The sequence below is a fragment of the Hoplias malabaricus genome, chromosome 5 (genome assembly GCF_029633855.1).
Source record: "Hoplias malabaricus isolate fHopMal1 chromosome 5, fHopMal1.hap1, whole genome shotgun sequence".
Lineage (NCBI taxonomy): Eukaryota > Metazoa > Chordata > Actinopteri > Characiformes > Erythrinidae > Hoplias > Hoplias malabaricus.
In genome coordinates this window covers 57,386,302-57,413,686 of record NC_089804.1, presented here as the reverse complement: position 1 = coordinate 57,413,686, position 27,385 = coordinate 57,386,302, and the positions used below count along the sequence as shown (strand labels likewise).

General features: G+C 43.0%; 1 protein-coding gene across 1 annotated transcript; it reads right to left on the bottom strand.

Moving 5' to 3' along the window:
* Positions 1 to 9,833: 9,833 nt before the first annotated feature.
* LOC136697344 (bifunctional apoptosis regulator-like) lies at positions 9,834 to 27,006 on the bottom strand. Its single transcript, XM_066672380.1, has 7 exons — positions 26,756 to 27,006; positions 25,946 to 26,147; positions 18,971 to 19,140; positions 18,650 to 18,794; positions 10,813 to 10,986; positions 10,453 to 10,652; positions 9,834 to 10,026 (listed from the first exon to the last, which is right to left on the bottom strand). Exons 1-7 carry the CDS (start codon positions 27,004 to 27,006, stop codon positions 9,834 to 9,836), a joined length of 1,335 nt encoding a protein of 444 aa, XP_066528477.1.
* Between the last annotated feature and the right edge of the window lie 379 nt (positions 27,007 to 27,385).

Genomic DNA, 27,385 nt, shown 5'->3' with positions numbered 1-27,385 from the left:
TAATAATTATTATAAGTGATAATCACCATTAAACATAACCAACTCAAATACTGTTACTACGCTACACTAGGTACCCCTCCTCTCACTCCTCTTCTTCCTCCTGCTCCTCCCCCCAAATCTCAAAGTATATATGAACTTCCTAAAATGTATTTGGGCAGGCTGAGATCATCCAGCTGTACTCATACATGGTCTCATACATATGTGTAAATAAACTCGGCAACTCACCAAATAATCAGTTGGTGCCGTGACCAGGATGGCATACTGAATCCTTCTTGGTGAGTAATGCCATCATGAACTAAAGACAAATTCTGGCAGAACTTTCTCCTATGCAGACTAGGATATAAGGAATAAGAATCAGTAAAATTATCCTGAAATTGTAACTGTGTTGTTAATGTTATCCCCTCAGGTGAGAGAAGACCAGTAGGTTGTAACTGTTGTTACTGTTATTCCCTCTATATGAGGGAAGATTGGTATTTTATAAGTATTTAGATTTTCTGATCAAAAGAGGCCTGTTTGTGTTTCGTTGAAACACTGGCATGTCACTGGTAAAAAAAAAACCTAGTGTTTTGTGGCTGTTTTATATTCTTTGATCAAGAAAGGTCTGTTTGTGTTTGTTGAAACACCAGTGTGCCACTGGTAAAAACAGTTTTGTGGCTGTTCTTATATACTTTGATTGGGGAAAAACAGTAAAGTTACTGTTAGCTACTGAGGGAAGCTTTTGTTTTGTTTGTTTGCTTGCTTGTTTTGTTGTGTTGCCTCACCATGACTTCAAATGACCAAAATGTTCAAGTGTGTGATAAAACAACCTGGAAACCTACTAACTATAGAAACAGCACACTAGTTAAGGGTGGGACTGAAATGCCTCAATGGACAGAGGCAGATATTGAAAGGGTAATTGACAACATTGTAAAAAAAAACACATCAATAAGCAAAAGAGAACTCAGTACTTTTCATCTAAATGTACTTTCCTCTGATACTGAATGGACTTTTGAAGAATGTAAATCAGCCTTAGATATTGATATATAGACAAGATAGACAAGATATTTATACAGGATGGAAAGTCTTAAATGTTGAAAGACCACTGACTGGGGTCAGATAACTGGTTGCAGACAAAGGAAAGGAGGATCAGCTGCTGAATACTGTGAACGGTTTGAAAGAGTTTTTTGTGCCACTGTGGAATTGAGTACTATAACAGTGATAACATTGATGATACTACTGACGGTCCTCATTTTACACAGCTGGTTGAATATTTGCAACCAGATATTAAACAAGCCCTGATAACATCTGTCCCAAACTGGTGTAATGTTAAATGGGGTAAAATTAAAACTGAACTTGACAGGCTGGATCTTAACTTAGAATTAGACCATGTGAAAGCCTCCATACATGTGCTAGCAGACAACAGCTCCAATTCAGGTTCCAACCAGAAGTTCCCTAGCCATAAAATAGAGTGTCACTATTGCCATAAAAATGGTCATTTTGCAAGAGATTGCTGTAAGAAGCAAGCAGATAAAAGATACACAAAAATGAGGGATGATATGGTGGGTTAATCTTCTGAGGAGTTGTCACAGGGGAAAATGGAACAGGGAATGGGAAAACCATTGCAGGGTATTTCACAAGACCATTTGTCCATGCTTATCAAAGCAATGCAAGGCGTCTCACAGGGGTCAACAACTCCATCTGCTCAGTCTTTAACCCTAACTCCAGGGGGTTAACTAATTTGCCCAGCCGCTTCCGCCCATCTGTGTGCTATCAGTAAAATCATTGAGAACCATCTTTTTGTTGATATTCAAATCAAGGAACAGGATTATTAATTTCTTGTAGACACAGGGGCTCAAGTAACCTTTTCAGAAACAGTATGACACATTACAGCTGAGGGTCTGGGTAATGCCGGTATTTCTTTAACTCTATCCGAAACCATAGATGTTAATCTAGGACCTAAAACAGTTTCTTGGCAATTTTGGGTTGGTAAAGTTGAAAATATACTTGGGATGGATTTTCTGAGAAAACTGAACTGCTCATTGCCTATTAATGCTGACGCTTGTGTTTGGAGCATTGCTTCTTTAAAACAATCTGATTTGAATGATCACACCATTTGATCACACGATAAAGATGACTGTGGTCTTTTAGATTTGGAACCAGTTGTTCTTACAGGTCACCAACCACCTTGCACAAGGCAATATCCCATTAATAAAGAAGCCTTGCTGGGTATAATGCCTATCATAGACCAACTTGAGAAAAGAGGTATCTTGGTCAAAACACATAGCGTATCCAACAGCCCTGTATGGCCAGTTCGAAAGACTAATGGGTCTTGGCGACTTACAGTGGACTACAGAGTAGCCAATCAGGATTGCAGTCCTCTATTATTATTCAGTATGTTGATGATGTTTTGCTGAGTAATGAATGAGTAAAGAAACACATAGGAAAGATGTGAGGTCACTTCTAGATTTCCTAGCTAACAAAGGACACAAGGCCAGTCGTGACAAAGCCCAGTTATGCTGTTCTGGTGTGCAATATTTGGGACAATGGGTTACTCAGGGATCTAGAGGAATCTTGCCTGCTAGAAGTTCTGCAATTAATGCAATGACATTGCCAACTACAGTGCACAATTTGAGAGCTTTCTTAGGCTTATGTAACTACTGTAGACCTTGGATAGACTCTTATGCTGCAATTTCACAACCACTGTATGATCTGCTTAAAGGTAACCCTGGTCAACATGACCCTGTTGATCAAACAGATGATACCACTTCTGCTTTTGTAAAGCTCAAATTGGCTTTGAAATCTGCACCAGCTCTTGGCCGTTGTGATCCAAACAAACCTTTTACTATTTTTGTACATGAAGACTGTGGCTTTATGACATCCTGTTTGACCCAGGAACATGGCAGTATGCAGCGTCCAGTAGCCTATCATTCTGCTAAATTAGATGCCGTAGCATGTGGAATGGGTCCATGTCTAAGAGCAGTACAAGCTACATATCTTGCACTGTTAGCATTTGCACCATGGATGCTAGAACAAACTGTTGCCGTCAGATGTCCACATTCTGTGTCAGCACTGCTCAATAATGGCCGTGTACTATCAGTGACAGCCTCCAGATGGGGTAACTGGCTTGCAGTGTTGACAGCTCCAATGTTCTGATTCAGAGTGCACCTATAAACAACCCTTCCTCCTTTATGATGTCTTCACTGACTGATGCTAACAAGGAAGGGGATGATCATGATTGTGTTGAGTTATCTGAACCTCATCCTGTTTTTAAAGATATTTCTCTTGATAATCCCGATTTTATTCTTTTTACTGACAGTTCCTCAACACACACTGATGGTCAGCGAAGATTCGGTTGAGCAGTAACTAACAGCTTTCAGACTTTAGCTAGTGGTAGTCTCCCTCCATCTTATTCAGCCCTGCAAGCTGAGTTAGTAGCTTTAACTGAGGCATGTAAACTTGCATCAGGCAAGAGTGCTAACATCTACACAGATTCTCGCTATGCGTTTGGGGTGGCTCATGACTTTGGACACTTGTGGAGTCATAGGGGCTTTCTGACAGCTGCAGGTACCCCAGTTAAAAATGCTGATTTAGTACATAATCTGTTAGACGCAGTTAAACTATCCGCGGATCTAGCCATTATCAAAGTTAAAGCATACACTGGAACCTTTTCTTTTGAAGCCCAAGGCAACAAAACTGCAGATGAAGTGGCTAAAAGGGCAAGCTTGTTAGCTCCAGCAAGTATTGCTCCATTCACTAACACAGAATGTAACTCTAACAACATTTCTTCCATTCACAAGCTACAGTCCGATTCCCCAAACTGGGAATTATGGACATGGTTTGATTCAGGTGCAAAAATTGCTCCAAATGGTGTTTGGGACAAAGGGGGGGGGGGGGGATTGTAGTGCCTGAATCACTACTGCCTTACTTTGCCACACAGATACATTCTTTAGGCTATGTTGGTGTTGAAAAGATGGTCAATCCATTTTCACACTCTTGGTGGAATCCCGAGTTCAGGGAACAAGCCAAAACAATTGTACGAAATTGTGTTGCCTGTAATCAAGTTAAGGCTACACCTCAGATGCCAACCCCTGCTGTTAAAACAGTGGCACCCCTAGGTCCATTTCGCCACTTACATGTAGATTACATAACACTACCTAAATGTGAGGGAAAACAAGATCATAGTAGACAAATTTTCCCGCTGGATTGAAGTTTATCCAACCTCTAAAGGTACTGCTATACACACTGCTAAAATGTTAGCACAGGATTTTATTCCTAGATGGGGACTCCCTGAGCAAATTGAGTCAGATCAAGGCACTCACTTCACTGGGCAAGTAGTACAGGCAGTCTGTAAACTTCTGAAGGTGAACTGGAAGCTCCACTGTCCATACAGACCACAAGCCTCGGGACAAGTAGAACGTGTAAACCGTGTCATCAAATATCGACTGACTAAACTCCATAGCCAGGGATTAAAATGGACTTCTGCCTTGTCTGCGGTACTTTGTAGTATAAGGGCAACTACCAACAAAACAGTTGGGCTTAGCCCTTATAAAGTGGTGACGGGTAGACCAATGCTGGTCCCAGGTGTGATTGATCTTCCTAAAGCAGATGTACCTCTATTATCAGACACTCTTCTTAACTACTGTCAAACACTAACACAAGCAGTACAGGCCGCTCAGTGTCAGGTCAGAAATGCATGGGGTAAACCAGCTGAAGGTGGCCATACAATAATTCCAGGTCAATGGGTCATGGTGAGGAAACATGACAAGCAGTCCCTAGAACCCAGATGGGATGGCCCATACCAGGTTCTTCTCATTACTAACTCAGCAGTAAAATGTGTAAATAAGAAAATGTGGACTCACGTTTCTAACTGTAAGGTTGTATCTGTTCCCCAGAATTAATGGTTAGGGTCAGAAAAGGGGGAGGTGGGTGAAGCACAGAGCCTCAGGGAAGATCCATGGTTTTTAGGCTATGGTGGCCACCCCTGTAGGTGAAGATTCCAACATACTGTGCCTAACCAAAATAGCCTCCTCTAAGGGTCAGACAGCAGGGAGCAGTACATTACCTTAAACAAACTTCTCCAAAACTGTAATGATGAACATATCACTGGCATTGTGGAGACCACCAAAATATGTATACACCACTAGCTCAAACACTGTGCCTAATCTTTACATCCATTTTTGGTACAAAAGCATGGGATTGCATTTGCATGCCTAATGAAGGTTTGACATTTCACCATGCAAAAACAAATCACCCAAGCTACCTGAACTGTATCCCTCACAGACTTACCTGAAAACATCTTATGTTTATGGTACTTGTGCAACAGAAAAGACTCAGAAATGGTAGGACCCCGGGAAGCTACGCTAATGGCAAATTTTAAAGTAATAAACACAAACTTAGTGGAGGCGAAACGAAGAACAGACATCCCATTCATTCTCCAATGGAATGGAACCATATTTTTTAACAGAACAAGGTATGGAAAGAAGGGTTATACAGATGCAAATGTAGTGATCATATTCAAGACCACCAACTTTATGTAGATACCACATTGAGAACAAGCCAAGGGGGAAACCATGTTCCTAGCATTTCCTAAGATAACCCAAGTGAGAATGTGTTTTCTCATCTCTTCTCAATAACAAAAGAACATCTTTTTTGGGAACCAATCTGTGTGCATCCCTCAACCTATGAGTGTGAGTGGAGGAATCTCATGGACAACACATCCGATCTCAAACTGTGACACATGCTCCATTTTATGAGCTCATACTAGTAAACCAATAAAAACATCTTAAGTAGCTGTTGTGTTCCTGGTGAGAAGACATGTAACACTACCTCACTTCCTACTAGCAAAATTTCCTTTCCTTGGTGTATTGAAAACAGAGACGAATCGTCTTTTAACCAATGGGAATTATGTTTTAATTAAAGTTAAACTGATCCTCAGGAGTGTCTCTCTGCATCCTGCTTTTGAGAAGAGTTCCATGATCCCCCAAGACCCGGTCATAAACTTTCCTTGAAAAGACCTATAGTGTCAGTTTTATGACTCTCTGACACAAACAGCCAGGCACCAATTTGGGGCCAGTTCTTTCTGAAAAGCTTATCCTTAAATTCCAATCTTGCTTGGTGTGTCTCTGAAGCGAGCTAAAGTTTGGGTATATCAAATACTCTCTGAAAGTCACAATTTCGTATTAGAAATGAATACACATTCATCATATCATACTACACATCCATTTCTCCAAACTGTAAACACAAAACCCAATTCACACACTAAACTCACAAAACCTCTGACTCTTCCTGCAAAACCAAACTATTGCCTCAAAACAGTCCAAGTGCTCAAAACCAAACAATGACGTCAAATCAGGCCTCAAGTCAATCAAAATGATAAACAGCACTGAACAGTCATTACACACAACACTGAAAAAAGGAAAACACAGTGATCAGATCATAAAGCTGTAGAAATAATCTTTATTGTCCACAAAGGAAAATGCAGTTTCAAAACTTGTTTAGCAAAAATGAGTAATTATGTAGTGTGTAAAAATAAATTTACACACTACATAATTCATATATATATGAAGAAATACATTACGTACAGCATTATGTTGATGTGCTGGATCAGGCCATAGGACAGTGAAAACTCACATTGTCCTACACAACGACATGGACAGGATGTCCTGTCTGTTCATGATACTGCTGTTCATGTCCTAACACAATATTTCGAAGATCACTCATAAAAGCCAAGAGATGTTGAGTGTTGTATGGCCCCGATGTGGCATGATGGTGGTGAACCCCATGATTGCTGATGGAAGCACATAACATGATATTGCCAACACTCTGGCCAGGGACTTCAGCTTCATCCATGTAAATATATTCATGTGGATGGTCTGAGGAATCCAGTTGAAACATTCTCTGCTGTATTTCACGCAGTATGATTACACTTGTCTTTGAGGGACCATGTCAACAATGAGGGTCTCTTGGTGTGAGTTCAACATAGACAGGTAATGAAACACATTTGAAACACATTTTTACAGATCTGTACTGAGTCATACTGTAAACATATATGAAATGAATAAGGCAATTACCTGTTTTCCTCGCTGAATGTTTGGATTATGGTGGACATTGTGAATCTACTCAGGTTGGGCTGAATTTGAAGTCCTGCTTCCCTCATAGTCAATCCATGGACAAGAACGTGGTCAATGATGGTTGTCCGTATTTCATCTGAAATCATCATTCTTCGTCTCGTCCCTCATATTTTTCCACCTCTTCCCCTTACTCTGCCTCTCTGTTTCTATCCACAGTGAAACTTATATGTCCGGGACACTTGTACAGGCTTATATTGGTTTCTTCACATCATTTGTCACATGTGTGATCAGTTTAGAGGCTGTGTTTAAGTTGTGACACCGGTGCTTTATTTGAGTTTCACTTTTGCTACCTGTGCTTACCATTATGCAACACACGTGCATCACAATGCAAAATGTATTTTAGTGGGTGAAAATATGTTTGCAAATTGTGTCTTAATCTTAATAGGTGAAAAGTGCTTAAGGTTCTGACAAAAACCTGTTGTGACTAACTAGGTGAAATGTGCTCATGGTTCTGCCAAATGGGTGACAATTTCAATAAATGGGTTTAGGACTTTGAGAGTTTGATTCAGACAACAGAGTTTTGTGTTTTAGCAATTGAGAAAAACTGTAATATAACAGGATCAATTATAATAATATTCATAGTCATATAAGCACACTATTAATAATAACAACAAGAAATAATACAGTCCCTGAAAGTGAAATATGATAAAACAATTTATTTACTGCAAAATAAATCACCTACATATGTGGTTATTTCCAATAATTGTATTAGGAAAAAAAGAAAATACAATTTTAAAAGAAAGTTTAAAATGAAATGAAAATAAGTTTAAATGAAATCTGGGATTTGATTAATTTTTTTTTGTACAATTATTGCACTATGATATTGCAGCATATCACATGAGAATATTTACAAACATTATTTACTTTATAAACTTTAAGAGAGAGAGAGAGAGAGAGACAGAGACATAGAGAGAGAAAGAGAGAGAGAGACAGAGAGAGAGAGTCCTGCAGGTCAGGGGCCAAGATGAGGGCAGGGAAGGGGTCATCCTCCACAGGTCTAGTTACCCCTGCACCGTAGTCTTTCACCATCCTGAGTTCCTCAGGGGTCAGCGCTGTCACAACGCGCAAGGACTTCAGCCCTAACCATGCAGCCAGGCTCTCTGCACCGGAAAGGTCAGGTCCTGCAATGTCCACCAGGTGACGCAGTGTGGTGACCCCCGAAGAAAACAGGACTCTGGTCAGTGCAGGAGTCGACACGCCTGATACGTCCAGCAGGGCGCCGTGAAGCAGAGGTTCCTCCAGCAGCCAGTGCAGCGTTGTACTCTCCGGTCCTTTAACCTTAAAAACGTCACATCTTGTTTTCCCCCTTCCCTTGGCCTCTCTTCTTCCTCTTATGAGGAATTTTAAAAACAAACTCAACCTCCATAAGAATTTCCCCTCCAGCCTCCCGTTGTACTTCCCGGGCTAGAGCCAGTTCAGAACAGCTGGCCTGCACCCCTCTGTCCCTTTCCTCCATGTAATGGTGCTCAAAATCAACACCACCAGAGCCCCCACCGAAGAGGGCCCCACCTTGGCCGACGTGGCCCCGGCAGCCACGCCAACAGCAGGCCCCACTGAAGAGGGCTCCACTGCGGCCGACACGGCCCTGACAGCCACCCCAACAGCAGGTCCTGCCGAAGAGGGCTCCACCACGGCCGACGCAGCCCCAGCAGCCACCCCAACAGCTGGCCCCGCTGAAGAGGACCGCACCACGGCTGACATGGCCCCGGCAGCCACCCCCACAGAGGGCTCTGCCGAATATGGCTCCACCATGACCACCACAGCCCCGGCAGCCACCCTAGCAGAGGGCCCCGCCGAAGAGTGCTCCACCGCAGCCAACACGGCCCCGGTAGCAACCCCAACAGAGGGCCCCGCCAAAGAGGGCTTCACCGCGGCCAACACGGCCCCGGCAGCCACCCCAACAGCGGACCCACCCGGCGGTGACATTGTGTTGTTCGGGGTCCGTGCAGCCGGCCAACCAGCAGTCGCAGGGGAAACGACCACCGCAGGCATGGTCACTACAGGCCCCGACTGCTCAGCACCTCCCATCCCCTCAGTGCCTGTATTAACTGTATTAACCTGTCCACACCCAAAACACCTCAAAGTACTGTCAGTAGATGCAAACATTGAGTACACAAAACCGTCAACTTTAAATTTCAAAACCAAGTCTAACATTTCAGCTCCTCCGTTCAGCACCATGAAAACCACTCTCCTAAAGGACACCAAGTGTTTAATTAGGAGCGACTAACAGATTAAGGGGATCTTCTTGATCAGGGAGACGAGCTTCCCAAAGCGGGAAAGCTCCTGAGCGATCTGTTCATCCTTAAAGAAGGGACGTTGGACAAAATAATCCTTTTAGACGGGATATTCAGGGGCAGCACAGGTGTGAACTGGTCATTTATCACCACACCTCTTTCCACCAAATCAACCGCGAACTGCTCACTTCTCAAAAACAAAACAATCGCGCTGTTCATTCGCGAGACGAGGCCATGTTTCGGCAAAAACGCCAACTGCTCGCACTCAAGCTCACAACGCCGCGCTCACTCCAACGCTCACGCTCGCACATGTGCACAGAGAGAGAGAGAGAGAGAGAGAGAGAGAGAGAGAGAGAGAGATCATCCCTGAGATTTCTGTGAAAACTGTAATAAAGGTAAAATTTGCACAGAATAAAACTGAAAAATGTGATTTACCTTTTAATAATGTGCATTATTGATTTAGTCTGAGTAGAGTTTGTATTCATGTATTTTATTGTCCACGGATTATATATGGACGTATAAGCTGTATCAGATTGAAGGTGAGCATGACAGGGGAGAAGTAGAGCACCCAGTAGAAGATGCAGTTACAAACAAACTGGGGAATCAGAAACCATAGTATCCTCTGGAAAAACCAAACAGCGAGTGTTTTCAGCACTTGCCAGAAGCACAAAATGACCACTACCCTGAAATTAAAGCACAGAGATCACAAGAATCAGGTCAGCATTAAAGATAATAACTCCCATAATCCCATGAATTCCATAATAAATTTTACAAAAGAAAACAATTTAAAAATAATAAGAAATAATTCTTAGTCCTCTGTTACAAGCTGAAATGTCCAGACAATGTCTGTTCTTTTTGTCTAAGCTTGATCTTTGCCTCTGTTCTATACGCTCCTTTTCTCCACCCTATGCTCCTCAATATGGTTATAACTCCTCCCCCTTATTTAGATGTGAAGCACCTTGTGTTGCAGACTTGTAACTCACTCACACACTCCTCGTCATCAAAGTCTGAATTTGTGAATGAACGTTCATATGGAAATGTCTTCATGGTTGTAACGTCCCACAGAAATTCCAAGCTTAGAGTTGAGGGGTTTTTTTTTTTTGGCTTACCTGACGTTAAGGCGGCTCCAGTAATGTAGTAGGTCAGAGGCCTCTCTCACGGTCAGCAGCAAAGCGCTCAACGGGAAACACCACACTGTCCAGTAGTGAACGTCTAGCCAAGCTCTTGCAAAGTCCGCCAGCAGGCTATAGGGCAGGAGACAGTACTTGACCACAAACTCTGTCCACTGCTTCCAGTCTGGAGTCTCCTCCTGTGAAGAGGGGGGGGATTACTGACAAATAATGACCATAAGAGGGCAGACAAATCTCACTCACACACACACACACACACACACACACACACACACACACACAAACACACACACACACACACACACACCCACACACACACACACACACACTCTTCCTTACCAGGTTCCTGAAGGGTAGCCCCTCCTCTGAGCTCTTTGTGGACGATGGGCAGCTGATGTGAATGAAGGGAAGGAAGGAGTCGTAGTAGTCGAAGAAGTAAATGTAGAGGATGGAGAGACGTGGAAATTCACCCATGGAGAAAAGGAAGAACAGAGACTTCCCTTCGTTTACAGCCTTTAGAATCAGATAAAGAAGAAATATCACCTTTATTTATTATCCCTTTAAGAAAATATTTCTCTGCATTTAACACATCCATGGATTTAAAAACACAAGCACACACTAGTGAGCAATTCTTCATACACACACGCACACACAGTGATCACACACACAGTAATCACACACTGATCACACACACACACACACAGTGATCACACACACACACACACAGTGACCTCTCTCACACAAACACACACACACACACACAGTGATCACACACATACACACACTCACAGTGATCATACACACAGAGCCACCTCTGCACCCAGGGAGCAGATTTTCCTGCCAGTCCTGGGAACTGAACCAGCAACCCTCTGGTCTCAAGCTTGCTTCTCTAACCTTAAGCCCATTCCTTCCCCTAAAAGGAATCAGTTATCATTCATTCATTCATCCATCCTCTGTAACTGCTTCATCCTGTTCAGGGTTGTGGAGTGTCCTGGAATCAGTGGGTGTAAGACAGGAACCCACCCTGGATAGAGCTCCAGTCTATTTCAGAAGGAATTTATATGTCAAGAAATATTTATTAAAATGACCCTATTATATTCTCCACTGGATCAAACATTTGAGATAAAGTCTAATCTCAGCACATTTACTAGACGGCTGTGGTCTACTTCTTTCTGAAATGTCTGCTGAGTGATCAAGTTTCTGTTGACTTTTGTTGAGGTCAGATGACATATTTTTTCCCACTGAATAATTCATCTGGGCATTTAGATTTATTTATTCATTTATGTGTAAAACTAAGGCACAACACAAATTGAATAATATTTTAATTAGTGAATTTAGAAATGTATATGAATTATTATAAATGTACAGCATGGTTTCCCTGGGTTTTACTGTCAACAAACTGCCCACAGACAATTAAATAAGCATTTAATTAGCAGGCAAACATTTACCAAAGTGTCTGTTATCCATGTACGATAATGCACACCAAAACGTAGTAATATAAATATATACTGATGCTGGAGATGAGTGTGATGTATGAACCTAGAGATGTCCTATTTACAATGAACCCACCAGAGGGCAGACCACCACTAGGGCATCTAGGGATTCTGAATGTAATCAGTGTGGCAGTAGTTCAATTAAAGAAGTGAGATCTGTTTGCGGATTGAAATGCGAAGCTGTACAGAAACGTCCTCTGACGGAGGAAAACCTCACGTTCAAAAAAGCAGTGGAACACGCAGTGTCAGCAGAGACAGCAGCACGTGACGTACAGCAGTTAAGTAATTCCCTAAAAGTACATGCAGTGTTTTCGCAAAGTGAAAAATGCCTCAGCTGTGGGAAGGGAAATCACAGCGATGATGACTGCTGGTACAAAGACCGCGAATGTCACCAGTGCGGGAGGAAACGCCATACGAAACGAATGTGTAGGGGTAGATCAAAAGGCAGTCACGAAAGAGAACATAAACACAAAGATAGAAAGCCTGAACAGAAAAGCCATGCTCACAAACGCAGCGTGAAAGATAGAAAGGAAAAGATCCATCACGTCGAGGCGAATGAAAGTGAAAGTGAAGGAACGAAAGCGGATAGTGACAGTGACTTGGGACTCTATGCAGTGTCTCAAAAAGGGAAGTATTCACGTATATCAGTAGTGCCAACAGTCAACGGAAAGAAAATGGAGATGGAATTGTATACAGGGGCTGCAGTGTCATTGATCCCATGGGAAATGTACAAACGAAAGCTGCACAAAATTCCTCTGCAACCCACTGATATCATGCTAAAGACATACACAGGAGAGCCTTTGGCACCAGAAGGAGTAATTAAAGTGCAAGTGACATTGAACAAACAACACGCTGTCTTGCCACTGTATGTGGTGAAGGCGGATGCTCCACCATTGTTTGGCAGGGAGTGGCTGAGAGTCATTCAACTGAACTGGAGAGACTTAAAGACGGTACATGCAATTGAGCATAGACAGACAGATAGCTTAGAGGTTAAAAAGTCACTCCACTGTTTTCTCCGATAAGTTAGGCACCATGACTGGAATGAAAGCCAGGCTCACTCTAAGACCAAACAGCATACCCAAATTCTGCCCACCACGCAATGTGCCATATGCTCTTCGACCACGAGTGTAAGCTGAACTGACACGCCTCACGGAGCTTGGCGTCATTTCACCGGTGGCGCATAGTGACTGGGCTATGCCAGTGGTGCCCCTGAACAAGAAGGACGGCACCGTGAGACTTTGCGGGGACTTCAAAGTCACACTCAACCCAGCACTCTGCATCGACAAATACCCAATTCCTCATATTGAGGACTTGTTCGCTTCTCTCGCTGGAGGTCAGTGCTTCAGTAAGCTGGATCTATCCAATGCATATCTACAGATGGAAGTAGAAGAGAGCTCCAAGATGTTGCTGACCATCTCAACACAAAAAGGACTCTTCTGCTTCAACCGCTTGCCGTTTGGTGTAGCGTCATCGCCCGCCTTATTCCAGAAGGCAATGGACCAAGTGCTCCTCGGACTGACACACACTCACTGCTACCTGGACGACATACTTGGCAGTGGTCCTGATGAGCAGACACACCTGAAAACCCTGGATGCAGTGCTCAGCAGGCTAGAGGAATACGGCCTGCACATCAAGAAATAGAAATGTCTCTTCTTCCAGGAGTCCGTGGAATACCTGGGCCACATCATCGACGCTGCTGGGCTCCACAAGTCACCGGAGAAGGTACGTGCCATCGTGGAAGCACCAGCACCAGGCGATGTAAGTCAACTTTGATCTTTCCTAGGAATGCTTAACAATTATGGACGCTTCATTCCTGATTGGGCCACTGTGCTAAAGCCGTTGAATGAACTGCTGAACAAAGAAAAGAAATGGCAGTGGACGTCAGCGTGTGCATCAGCGTTCCAGAAAGCCAAAGCACTCCTGATATCACAGGAGGTGCTTACACACTACAACCCCGAGTTGCCTCTCCGCCTCGCTTGCGACGCTTCACCCTATGGGGTCGAAGCTGTTCTCTCTCATGTCATGCCGGATGGTGATGAAAAACCCATCGCCTATGCATCCAGAACTCTCAGCAAATCAGAACAAAACTACACTCAGATTGAGAGGGAGGCATTAGCGATAGTCTTTGGAGTACGCAAGTTTCACCAGTATCTGTATGGCAATACGGTCACTCTACTCACTGACCATCGCCATCCAGGGAAAAGCACACCATCCATGGCTGGCCCTCGCATGCAATGCTGGGCGCTCCTGCTCTCCGCTCACAATTACACCATTTTGTACAGAAAAGGGGCCCTACAAGCCAACGCTGATGGACTGTCGAGGTTACCGCTCCCTCATGCCCCCAGGGAGAAACAAGGTGCAGTGGAGGTGTTCTACACGTCACAGTTGGACACATTGCCAGTCAGCCACACCGAGATCAAGCGTCACACCATGTCTGACTCCACTCTGTTCTGTGTCATGGAAATGGTCACAACTGGCCGTTTCCAGCTGCAAAGGATGTAGGGGACGAGCTGTCTCCCTATCTCCAGCACCGCCATGATCTCACTGTGCAGCATGGATGTGGGGTTTGAGTGTGATTGTGCCACCCAAACTGTGCCCCCAGGTTTTGGCAGAGTTACACTCAGCACACCCAGGTGTAGTAAGGATGAAGAGTTTAGCCCGCAGCTACGTTTGGTGGCCCAGCATCGACTCCCAGATCGAGCACCAAGCAAAGTCATGCCACCTATGTCAGCTAGTGCAGAAAGACCCTGGCCTAGCACCCTTACACCCATGGATGTGGCCATCCAGTCCTTAGGAACGGATACATGTGGACTTTGCCGGTTCATTTGAAGGGCACATATACCTGGTCGTAGTGGATGCACACTCCAAATGGCCCGAGGTGCACATCATGGATAGCACCACATCTAGCAAAACCATCCAAGTGTCTCTTTAGTCGCTATGGCATTCCACACAGCCTTGTAAGCGACAATGGTCCTCAGTTCTGCTCTGAAGAATTCATCACGTTTCTGAAAGCCAATGGCGTCAAACACATTCGCTCAGCACCGTACCACCCAGCCTCCAATGGCTTAGCGGAGCGCTTTGTGCAAACTTTCAAGCACGCTCTGAAATCGTCTAGAGGAAATACACCAGTGCAACAACGTCTAGATACATTCCTCCTGACCTACCGCAACACCTCCCATGCAACAACCAAGGAAAGCCCTGCAATGCTGTTCATCGGATGCAAACTGCGTTCTTGACTGGATTTCCTGAAACCAAGCGCGCGCGCAGAAAACTTCTTGAATGAATGAATGAATGAATGAATGAATGGAGATGAGTCTAAATTTGAAAGTAGATCCCAGGCAGAGTTTAAACATGTGGTGCACTTACACTAAGTATTTTGCACTTTCCAATCCCTTAAAGAACCTTCGTTAATCAGTGTTTATAAATCTCATTATAAATTGAGGTATATTTAATTATAAGGCCTTAAACACAGTATTAAGGAATGTTCACTGTTTTTTATGTTCAGCCATGTGCTCTGTGTCTGTGTTGCACAGAGAGAAATGTTTAGGATAAGCTGTCAGTGAGGGTAAAAGACTATGAATTTTACCCCTCCCTTAGTCCCTTAAGAACATGCAAATATTCTAGATTACCATTTTTGGAAAGGTTGGAGAACCATATAGAGCGGGATCCTAGCCAGGAGGGGAGAGAGAATTTAGACATGGGAGAGAGATTTTGAGCGCTGAATTGAACACTCCTCTCAGGGGATCCTTAAGAACCCGTAAGACACTGTTTTGGTAAATAAAGATGTATTTACACCTTTAACCGTGTCTGCGGGGATTCTTTTTCATCACCTGTCTTCACAACACAGCAAAGTTAACAACAAAATCTCTCAGGAAAACTGTCCCAAAGTGACCTGACTTCATTCACGTTTCCCCAGGTGTTTTCCAACACAAACTGAAAGTGTGAAACAGCCAGAATGAGTCCAGGCCTGCGGTGAAAATACATTCCATTGTGCATTCAGCTCAAACCGAAAGCACGATCGTCTTTATTTCGCCCACCTCAGATGCCCTGTGGTATGAGGTTTGCCTGGAAACAGCCAAGAACTCTGAGTGGCTAAGGCTAATTATTTTCCACAATCATCAGTGTCATCAATTCTACCTGACACTTAGGATTCCCCTAATCAGCAGCCACTGAGAGCGAAGGAATGCAAGTGTTACTCTGAGACACTTGAGCCTAGGGCTGTGTGATATCGTCTCGTCCACGATAATATCATCATAATTTTTAAAACAATAAAAAAAAATCAATATCGTGATAATAGTGATATTCTGACTTGTTTATGTAATGGTGTCATGCAGTCACACAAAATACAGCATACGTTCATTACATGAGTCATTTAGGCACAGTGAAGCACGGTGGAGGAATTTGCCACAGAAAAAGGGTGTGACCTCAGTCACATGGAAGTGGTTTGGTAACAAAACATCAGATGTACAATAAACCAAGAAATGAAGAAGCCTTTTGTTTTGAAGAAACAAAAGAAGGAGGGAATACAATTAAACTGTTTCACCTCCTCGAGCAGAAGCACCTGGCTGAGAAAGAGGAAAATCAAAAATGCAGTGTGAAGAGTTCAACATCCAATGAGTTCTAACCCTCAGATAGACTCCACTGACTCAGCACAGCAAAAAACATTTAATACTATTATTATATATTACATTTATTTAATTATTAATTAATTAATTAAATTATTTCAATATGTGTTCTTGAAATTAATAACATTTTTTTTCAGTGATTTTTTTCATATCACAAAGTATATCGTTATTGCCAAAATACCCTGAAATATTGTGATATTGTATTAGGGCCATATCGCTCACCCCTACTTGAGCCTTCACCTGATTGTGAACTGCCACTTACACTATGTCAATAATTTACCTGCTAATAATTCAAACTTTCATTTATTTATTTACTTATATTTGTAAATAAATCGAACACAGTCGGTCTGAAGTTGATACTGAGTAATGGGTAACACTACTGCTCTCTATGTGACAGATTAGGCTTTGACTCCCAACACAGGCAACTACACTAATACACACTAGTGAATGCCTTTGGGCAAGTCCCTTAAAACTACATTCACAGACATCAGTAATGTATTAGGTGTACAAATAAGTTGTAATATTTGTGTGTGTGTGTGTGTGTGTGTGTGTGTGATGTGTACTTGAAATACAAAATTCCAACATTCTCCTGCTCTTTCATTGTCATCCTATGGTAAATGTTGCCTAGTATTAAAATGGTAGTTGGAATTTTATTTTTTATTCTTCCTTATATTTGTTATTAATTAATTAATTAAATTATTTCAATATGTGTTCTTGAAATTAATAACATTATTTTTCAGTGATTGTTCTCCCTGTGTCTGCATGGGTTTCCTCCGTGTGACTGTCTGTGAGGAGTGTGGTGTGTTCTCTCTGTGTCTGCGTGGGTTTCCTCCGGGTGACTGTCTGTGTGGAGTTGATGTGTTCTCCCTGTGTCTGTGTGGGTTTCCTCCGGGTGACTGTCTGTGTGGAGTTGATGTGTTCTCCCTGTGTCTGTGTGGGTTTCCTCCGGGTGACTGTCTGTGAGGAGTGTGGTGTGTTCTCCCTGTGTCTGCGTGGGTTTCCTCTGGGTGACTGTCTGTGAGGAGTGTAGTGTGTTCTCCCTGTGTCTGCGTGGGTTTCCACCGGGTGACTGTCTGTGAGGAGTGTGGTGTGTTCTCTCTGTGTCTGCGTGGGTTTCCTCCGGGTGACTGTCTGTGTGGAGTTGATGTGTTCTCCCTGTGTCTGTGTGGGTTTCCTCCGGGTGACTGTCTGTGAGGAGTGTGGTGTGTTCTCCCTGTGTCTGCGTGGGTTTCCTCTGGGTGACTGTCTGTGAGGAGTGTAGTGTGTTCTCCCTGTGTCTGTGTGGGTTTCCTCCGGGTGACTGTCTGTGAGGAGTGTGGTGTGTTCTCCCTGTGTCTGCATGGGTTTCCTCCAGGTGACTGTCTGTGAGGAGTGTGGTATGTTCTCCCTGTGTCTGTGTGGGTTTCCTCCGGGTGCTCCGGTTTCCTCCCACAGTCCAAAAACACACGTTGGAAGGTGGATTAGCAACTCAAAAGTGTCCGTAGGTGTAAGTGTGTGAGTGAATGTGTGTGTGTGTGTGTGTGATGCCCTGTGAAGGACTGGCACCCCCTCCAGGGTGTATTTCCGCCTTGCACCCAATGATTCCAGGTAGGCTCTGGACCCCCTGAACTGGATAAGGGTTACAGATAATGAATGAATGAATGAATGAATGAATCAATGAATATTTGTTACGAGCTCCATCAGGAAAAAGCACTGCAAAACCATCAATACTATTGGGGATAATATTGTATCCAGTAGTACGTGTGAGGTTGTTTTGGACGATTTAAAGATGGTGATTTCGTCGTTAGTGATTGTGAATGTAGCATATTACTATTTCATTTGTCATATGTCAGTGACAATGGTCATTTTTAATATTACTCAACAGTTCCCATAAAATGAAGCAAAGAGCAGGAGAACGTTTGAATAAAGTTCAGTTCTTCATTACAGAGTAACACTTTAATGCTTATTTGTTCTCTGCAGTAAGAGTGCTGCCAAATGTCACGTAAATGTAAATATCTAAAGGTCTCTACTGCTACAGTCCCCCAGTTACACTCCCACGGACCCCACAGCTGCATTTACCTTGTATTCCCACAGGGTCTGAGGGCGTTTAAAGCCCAGCTCCTGCACTGTCTGCATTTCTTTCAGCATGGCACGGAGATGGAGCTCGTTCTCTACACTGTAGGGAGGCTTCAGTAAATCCTGCTCTGAAAGGACATTCAGCAGTCTAACGAACACACACACACACACAAACACACACACACACACACACGGTGGGTTTAACCTTCCTATTTGGATATTAAATACAATTTTCCAATAAAGGTTTGAAATAGTGGACAGGTCACACAGTCACACACACACACACACACACACACACACACACACATTATGCTGGTGTTATACCTTCCGTTGACCTGGTGCTTGTGGAAGGTCTCTCTGTAAGGAGAAGCCCATGACCCCAGACTCTCCATCCACACAGACACTTCCTCCACTGTCCACAAACCCAGCGGCTTCCTCACCAGCAGCTCCACCTTCGAGTCCCCGCTGCCCCAGTGATACACCAGGAACACTACCTAACGTTCACACACACACGCACGCACACACACACACACACACACACACACACACACTCAAATTTATTATTGGTTTATCTGTTATTTATTCCATTCACTGGCCACTTTATCAGAAACCTCTGACATATACATCTTCTCTCACTGGCTGCTGTTTAAATTTTACTCCAGGGTTCTGGAGTTGTGCGTTCAATCCCTGCATCGGGTCGCTGTGTGTGAGGAATGAGAATCCTGTGTGTGCCGGTATCCTCTGGGTGCTACTGTTTCCTCCCACGATCCAAACACAAGCACCCGGTGGACTGGTTACTCAGAAATGTCCACAGGTGTGAGTGTGTGTGAGTGACAGGGTGGGTGTGTAATGTCCTGTGATGGACTTCCTTTTATTTTTTTGACACTCCTTGAAAATTATTGTTAACATATTGCTCTTGTTTAAGGGATTTTTGAGCTGCAAAAGTTCAATTTTTTTTTTTTTTTTTTGCTGTAAATATGAAATGATTTCTTTTTCCCAGTTTTCTGAGAATCACTTTGTAGCAAATATTTGCATATTTAAATTTGTTGAGCATTATTTTGTAAAACCTGAAAGCATTGTCTTGCCATAGTGTATAAATTGGTACATATTTGCTGAGTACAGGAAATCAAATCAGTACTTGCTGCAAAAATTGTGATTTCTCATATTGGGAAGCCATTTTAGCGCCTTGTACTTTTCAGTATTAATATAGCGCCTTCCCAGGCAGCTTCCGTCGGCGCTTCGGCAGCGTGAGGACTTCGGCACCGTCGTTCTCCACGTGGGAACGAACGACATCTCCGCCCGCCGCAGCGAGGTCCTGAAGGAGCACTACCGTTCGCTTCTGGATACCGCTCGGAAGAAGACGGATGCTAGGATCATCGTCTCTGGCCCCCTGCCCACCTACCGTTGAGGATGCGAGGCGTTTAGCAGGCTCTTCGGGCTCCACTCCTGGCTCCTGGATTGGTGCGGCACTGTCGGCGTGGACTACGTCGACAACTGGGAGTGCTTTCGTGAGCGTCCGGCCCTGTATCGTTGGGATGGGCTTCATCCGAGCCGTCTAGGATCCGCAGTTCTCTCTGAGAACATTGAGGTGGTTCTGCGCCGGAACTGACTGGTCATTCCCAGTCACATCAGTCAGGTAGGTGGAATGGATAGCGAGCAGGTAAGTAATATTAAAATTCCTAATGTTCTTCCTGACCATCTCTCTACTGCTAGTATGATGAGTAGCATGTCCATATCACCCACTCTGATTAACGCTAATAAATTTTTCAGCATTGAGACTGTGTCTGTTCCCCGCAAAGCTTGTTATCACAAACGCCCAAAAATCAGTTTTAACAACCTAATTAGAATTAACACCAAGGCACTGCAGCGAACGCAATATTTCAGCACTTCCAGCATTAAATTAGGGCTTTTAAATATACGATCTCTAACATTCAAAGCACTCACTGTCTGTGATATTATTACTGATAACAAACTCAATGCATTATGTCTCTGCGAAACATGGGCTAAAGCCAATGAATACATTGCCCTAAATGAGTCCACTCCCCCTGGCTTCAGCTATTACAGTTGCCCACGAACATCTGGTCGTGGTGGTGGTGTAGCCACAATCTATGACCCTACCATTGACACAACACAAAAATCTAGTTATGATACTAAATCCTTTGAAGTACTTACTCTTAAAGTCACTGCATCAAAAAGGCAGCACTCATTTATGCTCATCACAATCTATCGTCCTCCTGGCCCTTATACAGAATTTCTTTGTGAATTTGCTGATTTTCTCTCAAGTGTAGTTATCGTATCAGAAAAGGCCTTAATTGTTGGTGATTTCAATATTCACTTTGAGAAGGACCATGATCCACTTAAAATTGCATTTGAATCAATTTTGGATGCGCTAGGGTTCACTCAGAATGTTACTGGGCCCACTCATCAATGCAAACACACATTGGACCTAGTGTTAACACGGGGCATTGAGATAAAGAATCTATCCAATCTCTCGCTACATGAGACCATCTCTGATCACCATCTAATCACATATGAAATAGCGTTAAACTTTGATATTTGTCCACAACCACGCTATATTAGAAAGCGCACTATAACATCCTCAACAGTTAGTGATTTTATCAACAACCTTCCAGACCTTACCACCATTTCTTCTCCAACTCACCCAAATGACCTTGAGCTCATTACAAACAACCTACAACACTTATTGTGTACAAACCTAGATAGTGTTGCACCAGTCAAGACCAAACAATTTAGAGAGAAAAGGCTTGCTCCATGGTACAGTGACAGCACGCGTGCATTAAAACTGGCTGCCCGTAACCATGAACGTAAATGGAGACACACAAAACTAGAATGTTTCCGAATTGCATGGCAGCACAGCCTCACCGACTACAAACATGCCTTATCTAAAGCCAAATCACAGTACATCTCTTCCCTTATAGAAAACAACAAAGACAACCCTAGATTCCTTTTTAGCACTGTATCAAATCTAATTGGAAACAAAAAGGAAATCAACCCCATTGTTCCCTCTGATTTCTGTAGCAATGACTTTATGATGTTTTTTAATGATAAAATTGACTGCATTCGCCTCAAAATCCAAAATCAGTCCAAAGTCAAATCGGCTCCCGTAGATGAACCCCCCGCCAGCTCTGAGGTGCACTTAGACTACTTGAATTCTGTCGATGAAAATGACTTGCTTAGTTTAATTAGCTCATCTAAATCAACTACATGCTTACTGGATCCTGTACCAACACAATTATTTAAACAAATTTTACCTAAACTCATTAGACCATTGCTCACAATAATAAACTCATCCCTCAACATTGGATATGTACCAAAACCTCTGAAACTAGCGGTAATCAAACCAATTATTAAAAAACCCAATCTTGACCCTCTCGTACTCGCAAACTACAGGCCAATTTCAAACCTCCCTTTTATTGCTAAGATTCTAGAAAAAGTCGTGTCACAGCAGTTGTGCTCTTATCTACAAAACAATGACATTCATGACATTTTTCAGTCTGGATTTAGACCAAATCACAGCACAGAAACGGCTCTAACAAGAGTAACTAATGACTTACTCCTTTCAAATGATAAGGGCTATATATCTATTCTGGTGCTGCTTGACCTTAGTGCAGCATTTGATACCATAGATCATGTGATGCTTCTTGATAGGCTGGAAAATCTGGTAGGAATAAAAGGACCTGCCCTCTCTTGGTTCAGATCTTATTTATCCGATCGTTACCAATTTGTTTATCTGAATAATAAATCCTCTAATCATACTTTAGTTAAATATGGTGTTCCACAAGGATCAGTGCTCGGCCCTGTATTGTTCACACTCTACATGCTGCCACTGGGTCGACTAATCCGTAAGCATGGGATTCAATTCCACTGTTATGCTGATGACACACAACTGTATATATCAGCCAAACCCAATGATGTTGCTTGTCTACGTAAAATAACAGAATGTCTAACTGAAATTAAAGACTGGATGATGCAAAACTTTCTCATGTTAAATTCTGATAAAACTGAGGTCTTGTTACTAGGTAAAGATACTCAGATACATTCACTCAGAAATGCTGCTATTGATAATTCAACAGTAAAACACAATGCCATCATTAAAAACTTAGGGGTAGCCTTTGATTCGACTCTCACATTTGATACCCACATATCCAATACAGTCAAAACCGCCTTCTTCCACCTACGCAATATTGCCAAAATTCGGCATATTTTATCATTAAAAGATGCAGAGAAACTAGTGCATGCTTTTATAACTTCACGTCTAGACTACTGCAATGCGCTCCTGGCAGGGAGCTCGTGCAAAGCGTTACACAAGCTTCAGTTAGTTCAAAATGCAGCAGCCAGGGTGCTCACTAGAGCTAGAAAATTCAAACATATCACCCCAGTTCTCTCGTCCCTACACTGGCTACCTGTAAAATTTCGCATTGACTATAAAATACTCCTCTTAGCTTATAAATCTCTAAATGGTTTAGGCCCGCAGTATCTTACTGAACTTCTCATACCTTATCGCCCGTCACGTACACTTCGTTCACAGGATGCCCATCTACTCTTTGTTCCTCGCATTAAGAAAAACACAGCAGGAGGAAGAGCCTTTTCTCACAAAGCTCCTCAACTCTGGAATAGCCTTCCGGTTACTGTTCGGGGCTCAGACACACTCTCAATCTTTAAATCTAGATTAAAAACCTACCTTTTTAAACAAGCTTTTGGTTAATCACTCACCTTCAGGTTACTCCTTCTATATTGGTGTTCGGGCTGGTTTTCATATTATCACTGTTCTGTGTTAACCCTGTCATATCACCATAGCTACAGCATTCTTAGTTAGCTGTGTAGTAACCGCCAACACGCTGTCTGTCGCTGGGTTCTCTTGCCTGACCAGTGGAAGCTTTTTTCGCAGGACAAATTTCCCCGTTCTTTACCATGACCCTACTAACCTCTGTGTTTTTATTTGTTCCCTTTGTCTGGCTTTCTTTCTCCTGTCTCTCTCTCATGCTTTGAGATGTCCTGCTGCTCTCCAGGTGTTGCCCTGATCCAGCCCCTGTGTCCTGTACAAGATCCTGTCCTTGTCTCATCTACACTATCATGCTTGGCCATGCTGTTTTATTTCAGATTAACTCTGCACCTAATTTTAACTCACACTGAATCCCTGATCACCTCCTCCTTCATCAGACTCATACATCACTAATATCATCATCCTCACCATTTTCATTTCTGCTTCTCTATCATCACTAATATACTACATTTATATTACTATAACCCCTTCATCGGTCATTTCACTTTTACTTCTGTTCTCTGTTGTGTCTCCGGTGTCGACCCGAGGAGGATGGGTTCCCCGTATGAGTCTTGGTTCCTTCCAAGGTTTCTTCCTCGTGTGCTGAGGGAGTTTTTCCTTGCCACTGTTGCCCCTGGCTTGCTCATAGGAGGCTTGGACCCGGATCTCTGTAAAGCTGCTTTGTGACGACTTTTTGTTGTGAAAAGCGCTATATAAATAAAATTTGATTGATTGATTGATTGATGGACTGGCGCCTCCTCCAGGGTTTGTCCCTGCCTCGCTCCCAATTATTCCACGTAGGCTCTGCACCCACTGTAACCTTAAACTGGTTGAAGTGGTTACAGAAGCTGAATTAATTAATTAATTAATTAATTAATTAATGATTTACTGGTTATTACAAAGCTTATTATATGTTATTTTTCTGGCACCTAAATTATTTGGATTTGCACATGTCAGTTTCTTAAACCATTTAAATATTTTCTGTATTAGTACCTAACATACATGTTTAATTAGTCTCCGGGTGACTGTCTGTGAGGAGTGTGGTGTGCTCTCCCTGTGTCTGCGTGGGTTTCCTCCGGGTGATTGTCTGTGAGGAAAGTTATGTGTTCTCCCTGTGTCTGCGTGGGTTTCCTCCGGGTGACTGTCTGTGAGGAGTGTGGTGTGTTCTCCCTGTGTCTGCGTGGGTTTCCCTCGGGTGACTGTCTGTGAGGAGTGTGGTGTGTTCTCCCTGTGTCTGTGTGGGTTTCCTCTGGGTGACTGTGAGGAGTGTGGTGTGTTCTCCCTGTGTCTGCGTGGGTTTCCTCCGGGTGACTGTCTGTGAGGAAAGTTATGTGTTCTCCCTGTGTCTGCGTGGGTTTCCTCCGGGTGACTGTCTGTGAGGAGTGTGGTGTGTTATGCCTGTGTCTGCGTGGGTTTCCTCCGGGTGACTATCTGTGAGGAGTGTGGTGTGTTCTCCCTGTGTCTGCGTGGGTTTCCTCCGGGTGACTGTCTGTGAGGAGTGTGGTGTATTAATTCTGAATTAATGTAATTAACACAGGTACATTTTTAAATAAGTTGACACCATTAATTTCCACTCATCTTTAAACAAGTTATAATCTATGCAGGACACCACTTGGTCGGATTTCTAATAAAGTGGCATCTGAGGTTTTATTTACAAGCGCTCAGACTTTCCTGTAAAAGGTGTTACAGTTCATCTCTGGGTTTTTCCTGATTATGTTGACTACTTGAAATGCATTTTCCCTTTGTTTATTTTATCACTCAGGTGTGGCCTAGTGCAGGTGAATCTAAAGAATGCAAGTACTTTGCTACATAGAAACTACAAAACTTCAGACCCAAGATCAGACCACACTCCTCCTAGTACAAACACATTAAATTAAGTCAGATTCACAAAGCTTGTCCTCGATTAACATCCATACACTTCCAAATCCTCTTTTTACACCTGTCATAGCAGGAAGGAAACACCAATGATTCGTCACTGTGTCTCATATTTGTATAATATAATCTACACCAAATCTGTTTACATGACTTTGCAGCTATGCAGATACATAAGTGTAAGTCACATTTTTAAACTATTTTATTGCACATATATCTGTTTGATTGTGTATGTTCCTCAGCACTATTTCTTTACTGAAATTGATTTTATATTAGCTAATCATCTTTACTCCCACAGTTCCTATGTTCTGTTTAATCTGCAGCATTAAAGACGGCTTCCGTGCTGCTGTGTGATATTTTTGACCAAAGTCATTATATTTTAGTATAAAAGAAAACTAGTGCAGAGAAATATGAGCAAAAACTGAGCAAAAAGTGAAAAAAAAACACAGCAAAGAAATAAGAACTGACAAAAAATATTGAGAAGAAATGTTGAAAACAAGAACAGAGACAAAAGAGATGAAAACAAAAAATACAGAGTGAACTGAATTGGAAAAAAACACATTCAATATCACGGTGCTCTGCACACTCCAGGTGTGTTAATATAGGTGTGTTATCACAGGTGTTTTTATAGGTGTATGTCTCACTGTGACAGCGGTGAGGGCAATGAGGACTCCAGAAAAGAAGCTGCCAGTTCCCAGCCACAGACGCCATTGAACCTGATGCTGGTGCTGGACCTCTCGCTCAGAGCGCTGGAAGGCCTGCAGAGCTTGGGCGATTTTGCGGTCAGTTGAGATGTTCTTTCTCCTCTTATCTACATCAACTGCACAATACTGCTCCACCAGATCCCTGTGTACAGATCGCACACATTAACTTCAATGTACAACAGTATGCAACTGCACTAGATGTACATAAATTATGGCTAAAAGTAAGTAAATAATAATATTTTGGAAAGGCTGAGAAGCTCATGGGGGAGCTCCCAGCGTACTCAGCGATCACCCTTTTGTTGTTTTTTTTTTAAGGTGAGGGGATTTTGTATTTTCGTTTGTGTGTGTGTGTTGGACTTGGTGTGATGGTTTTCATGGGTGCGGTGTTACTCACCCTCCAGGGTTTTAGATGGGTGGTGAATGAGGGGAACCAACATTGATGCTCCCTTACACATGTGCACTTTTAAGGTTCATTAAACATTGCTTAAAAAAACAATAGTGGCTCAGTCTTGTTATCCCACCACAGATGTCATCATTGTCTATCTATCTCTTTCTGTGCCCTCTCAGAGTTTGTAAAAAGACACTCCTTCTCCCCCCCCATCATTTAACACAATATGAGCCAGCGCTGGTATCTCCTCCAATATTGCTGCATTAACGATAGTCTAAAAAGCTGTGATGTTTCTTGCCATATGTCTGTGGGAACTTCACCCTTCACCCTCAAAGTCCTTGTACTAATGTACCCAGTTGTACCTGAATGACAGGTTGATTTTGGGGAACCCTCTCCAGATCTGCCTGCACTCTGGGCACTCGTTCTTGTGAGCAGACAGACGCCACTGAGCCAGACAGTGACGACAGACGTTGTGTCCACAGTTGAGAGTGGTGGGATCCACCAGGACCTGATAGCAGCAGGGACAGGTGAACTCCTGCTGACGGAGAGATTCATCCTTATCCAGATATCCAAGTTCTATAGCCACATCCTCTGGATTATGGGGGTTGGCCATTCAGCTGGAGGTCAAACAGCATGTATTAAAATATTTGGGCAAACAAAAAACATAGGAGTTTGCCCAAACACAAGACCTTAACCACACTGACAATATTTATTGTTTTGAATATAATATTATCATTCATCAGAGCACCAAATAAATCAGTAACAGCTATGAGACTGATGTGTAATTGCTGTACATGTGACAGAGAGGAATTAATATATGAGCCCCATACAGATCTTGAGATTTTAACGTGTTAATTCAGTAATGTAACAGTTAGTTTTACATTAAAGAAAGTCATTCAACGTTTAGAGATATTAACTGTAGGTGTAAATCCAGCACTGGACTTCTCTTGTGTTCCAGCGGTACATAATGTAGAGTCTCAGGTTGCATTTCT

Bases quoted from the DNA above. Each gene is read 5' to 3' on its own strand.
- LOC136697344 (XM_066672380.1), bottom strand. From the start codon at position 27,006: ATGGCCAACCCCCATAATCCAGAGGATGTGGCTATAGAACTTGGATAT. The intron at 26,148-26,755 runs GTACAACTGGGT...ATCTGTACACAG, and splicing joins AAAATCAACCTGTCATTCAG to GGATCTGGTGGAGCAGTATT. The intron at 10,027-10,452 runs GTAAGCCAAAAA...CTTTAATTTCAG, and splicing joins TGGAGCCGCCTTAACGTCAG to GGTAGTGGTCATTTTGTGCT.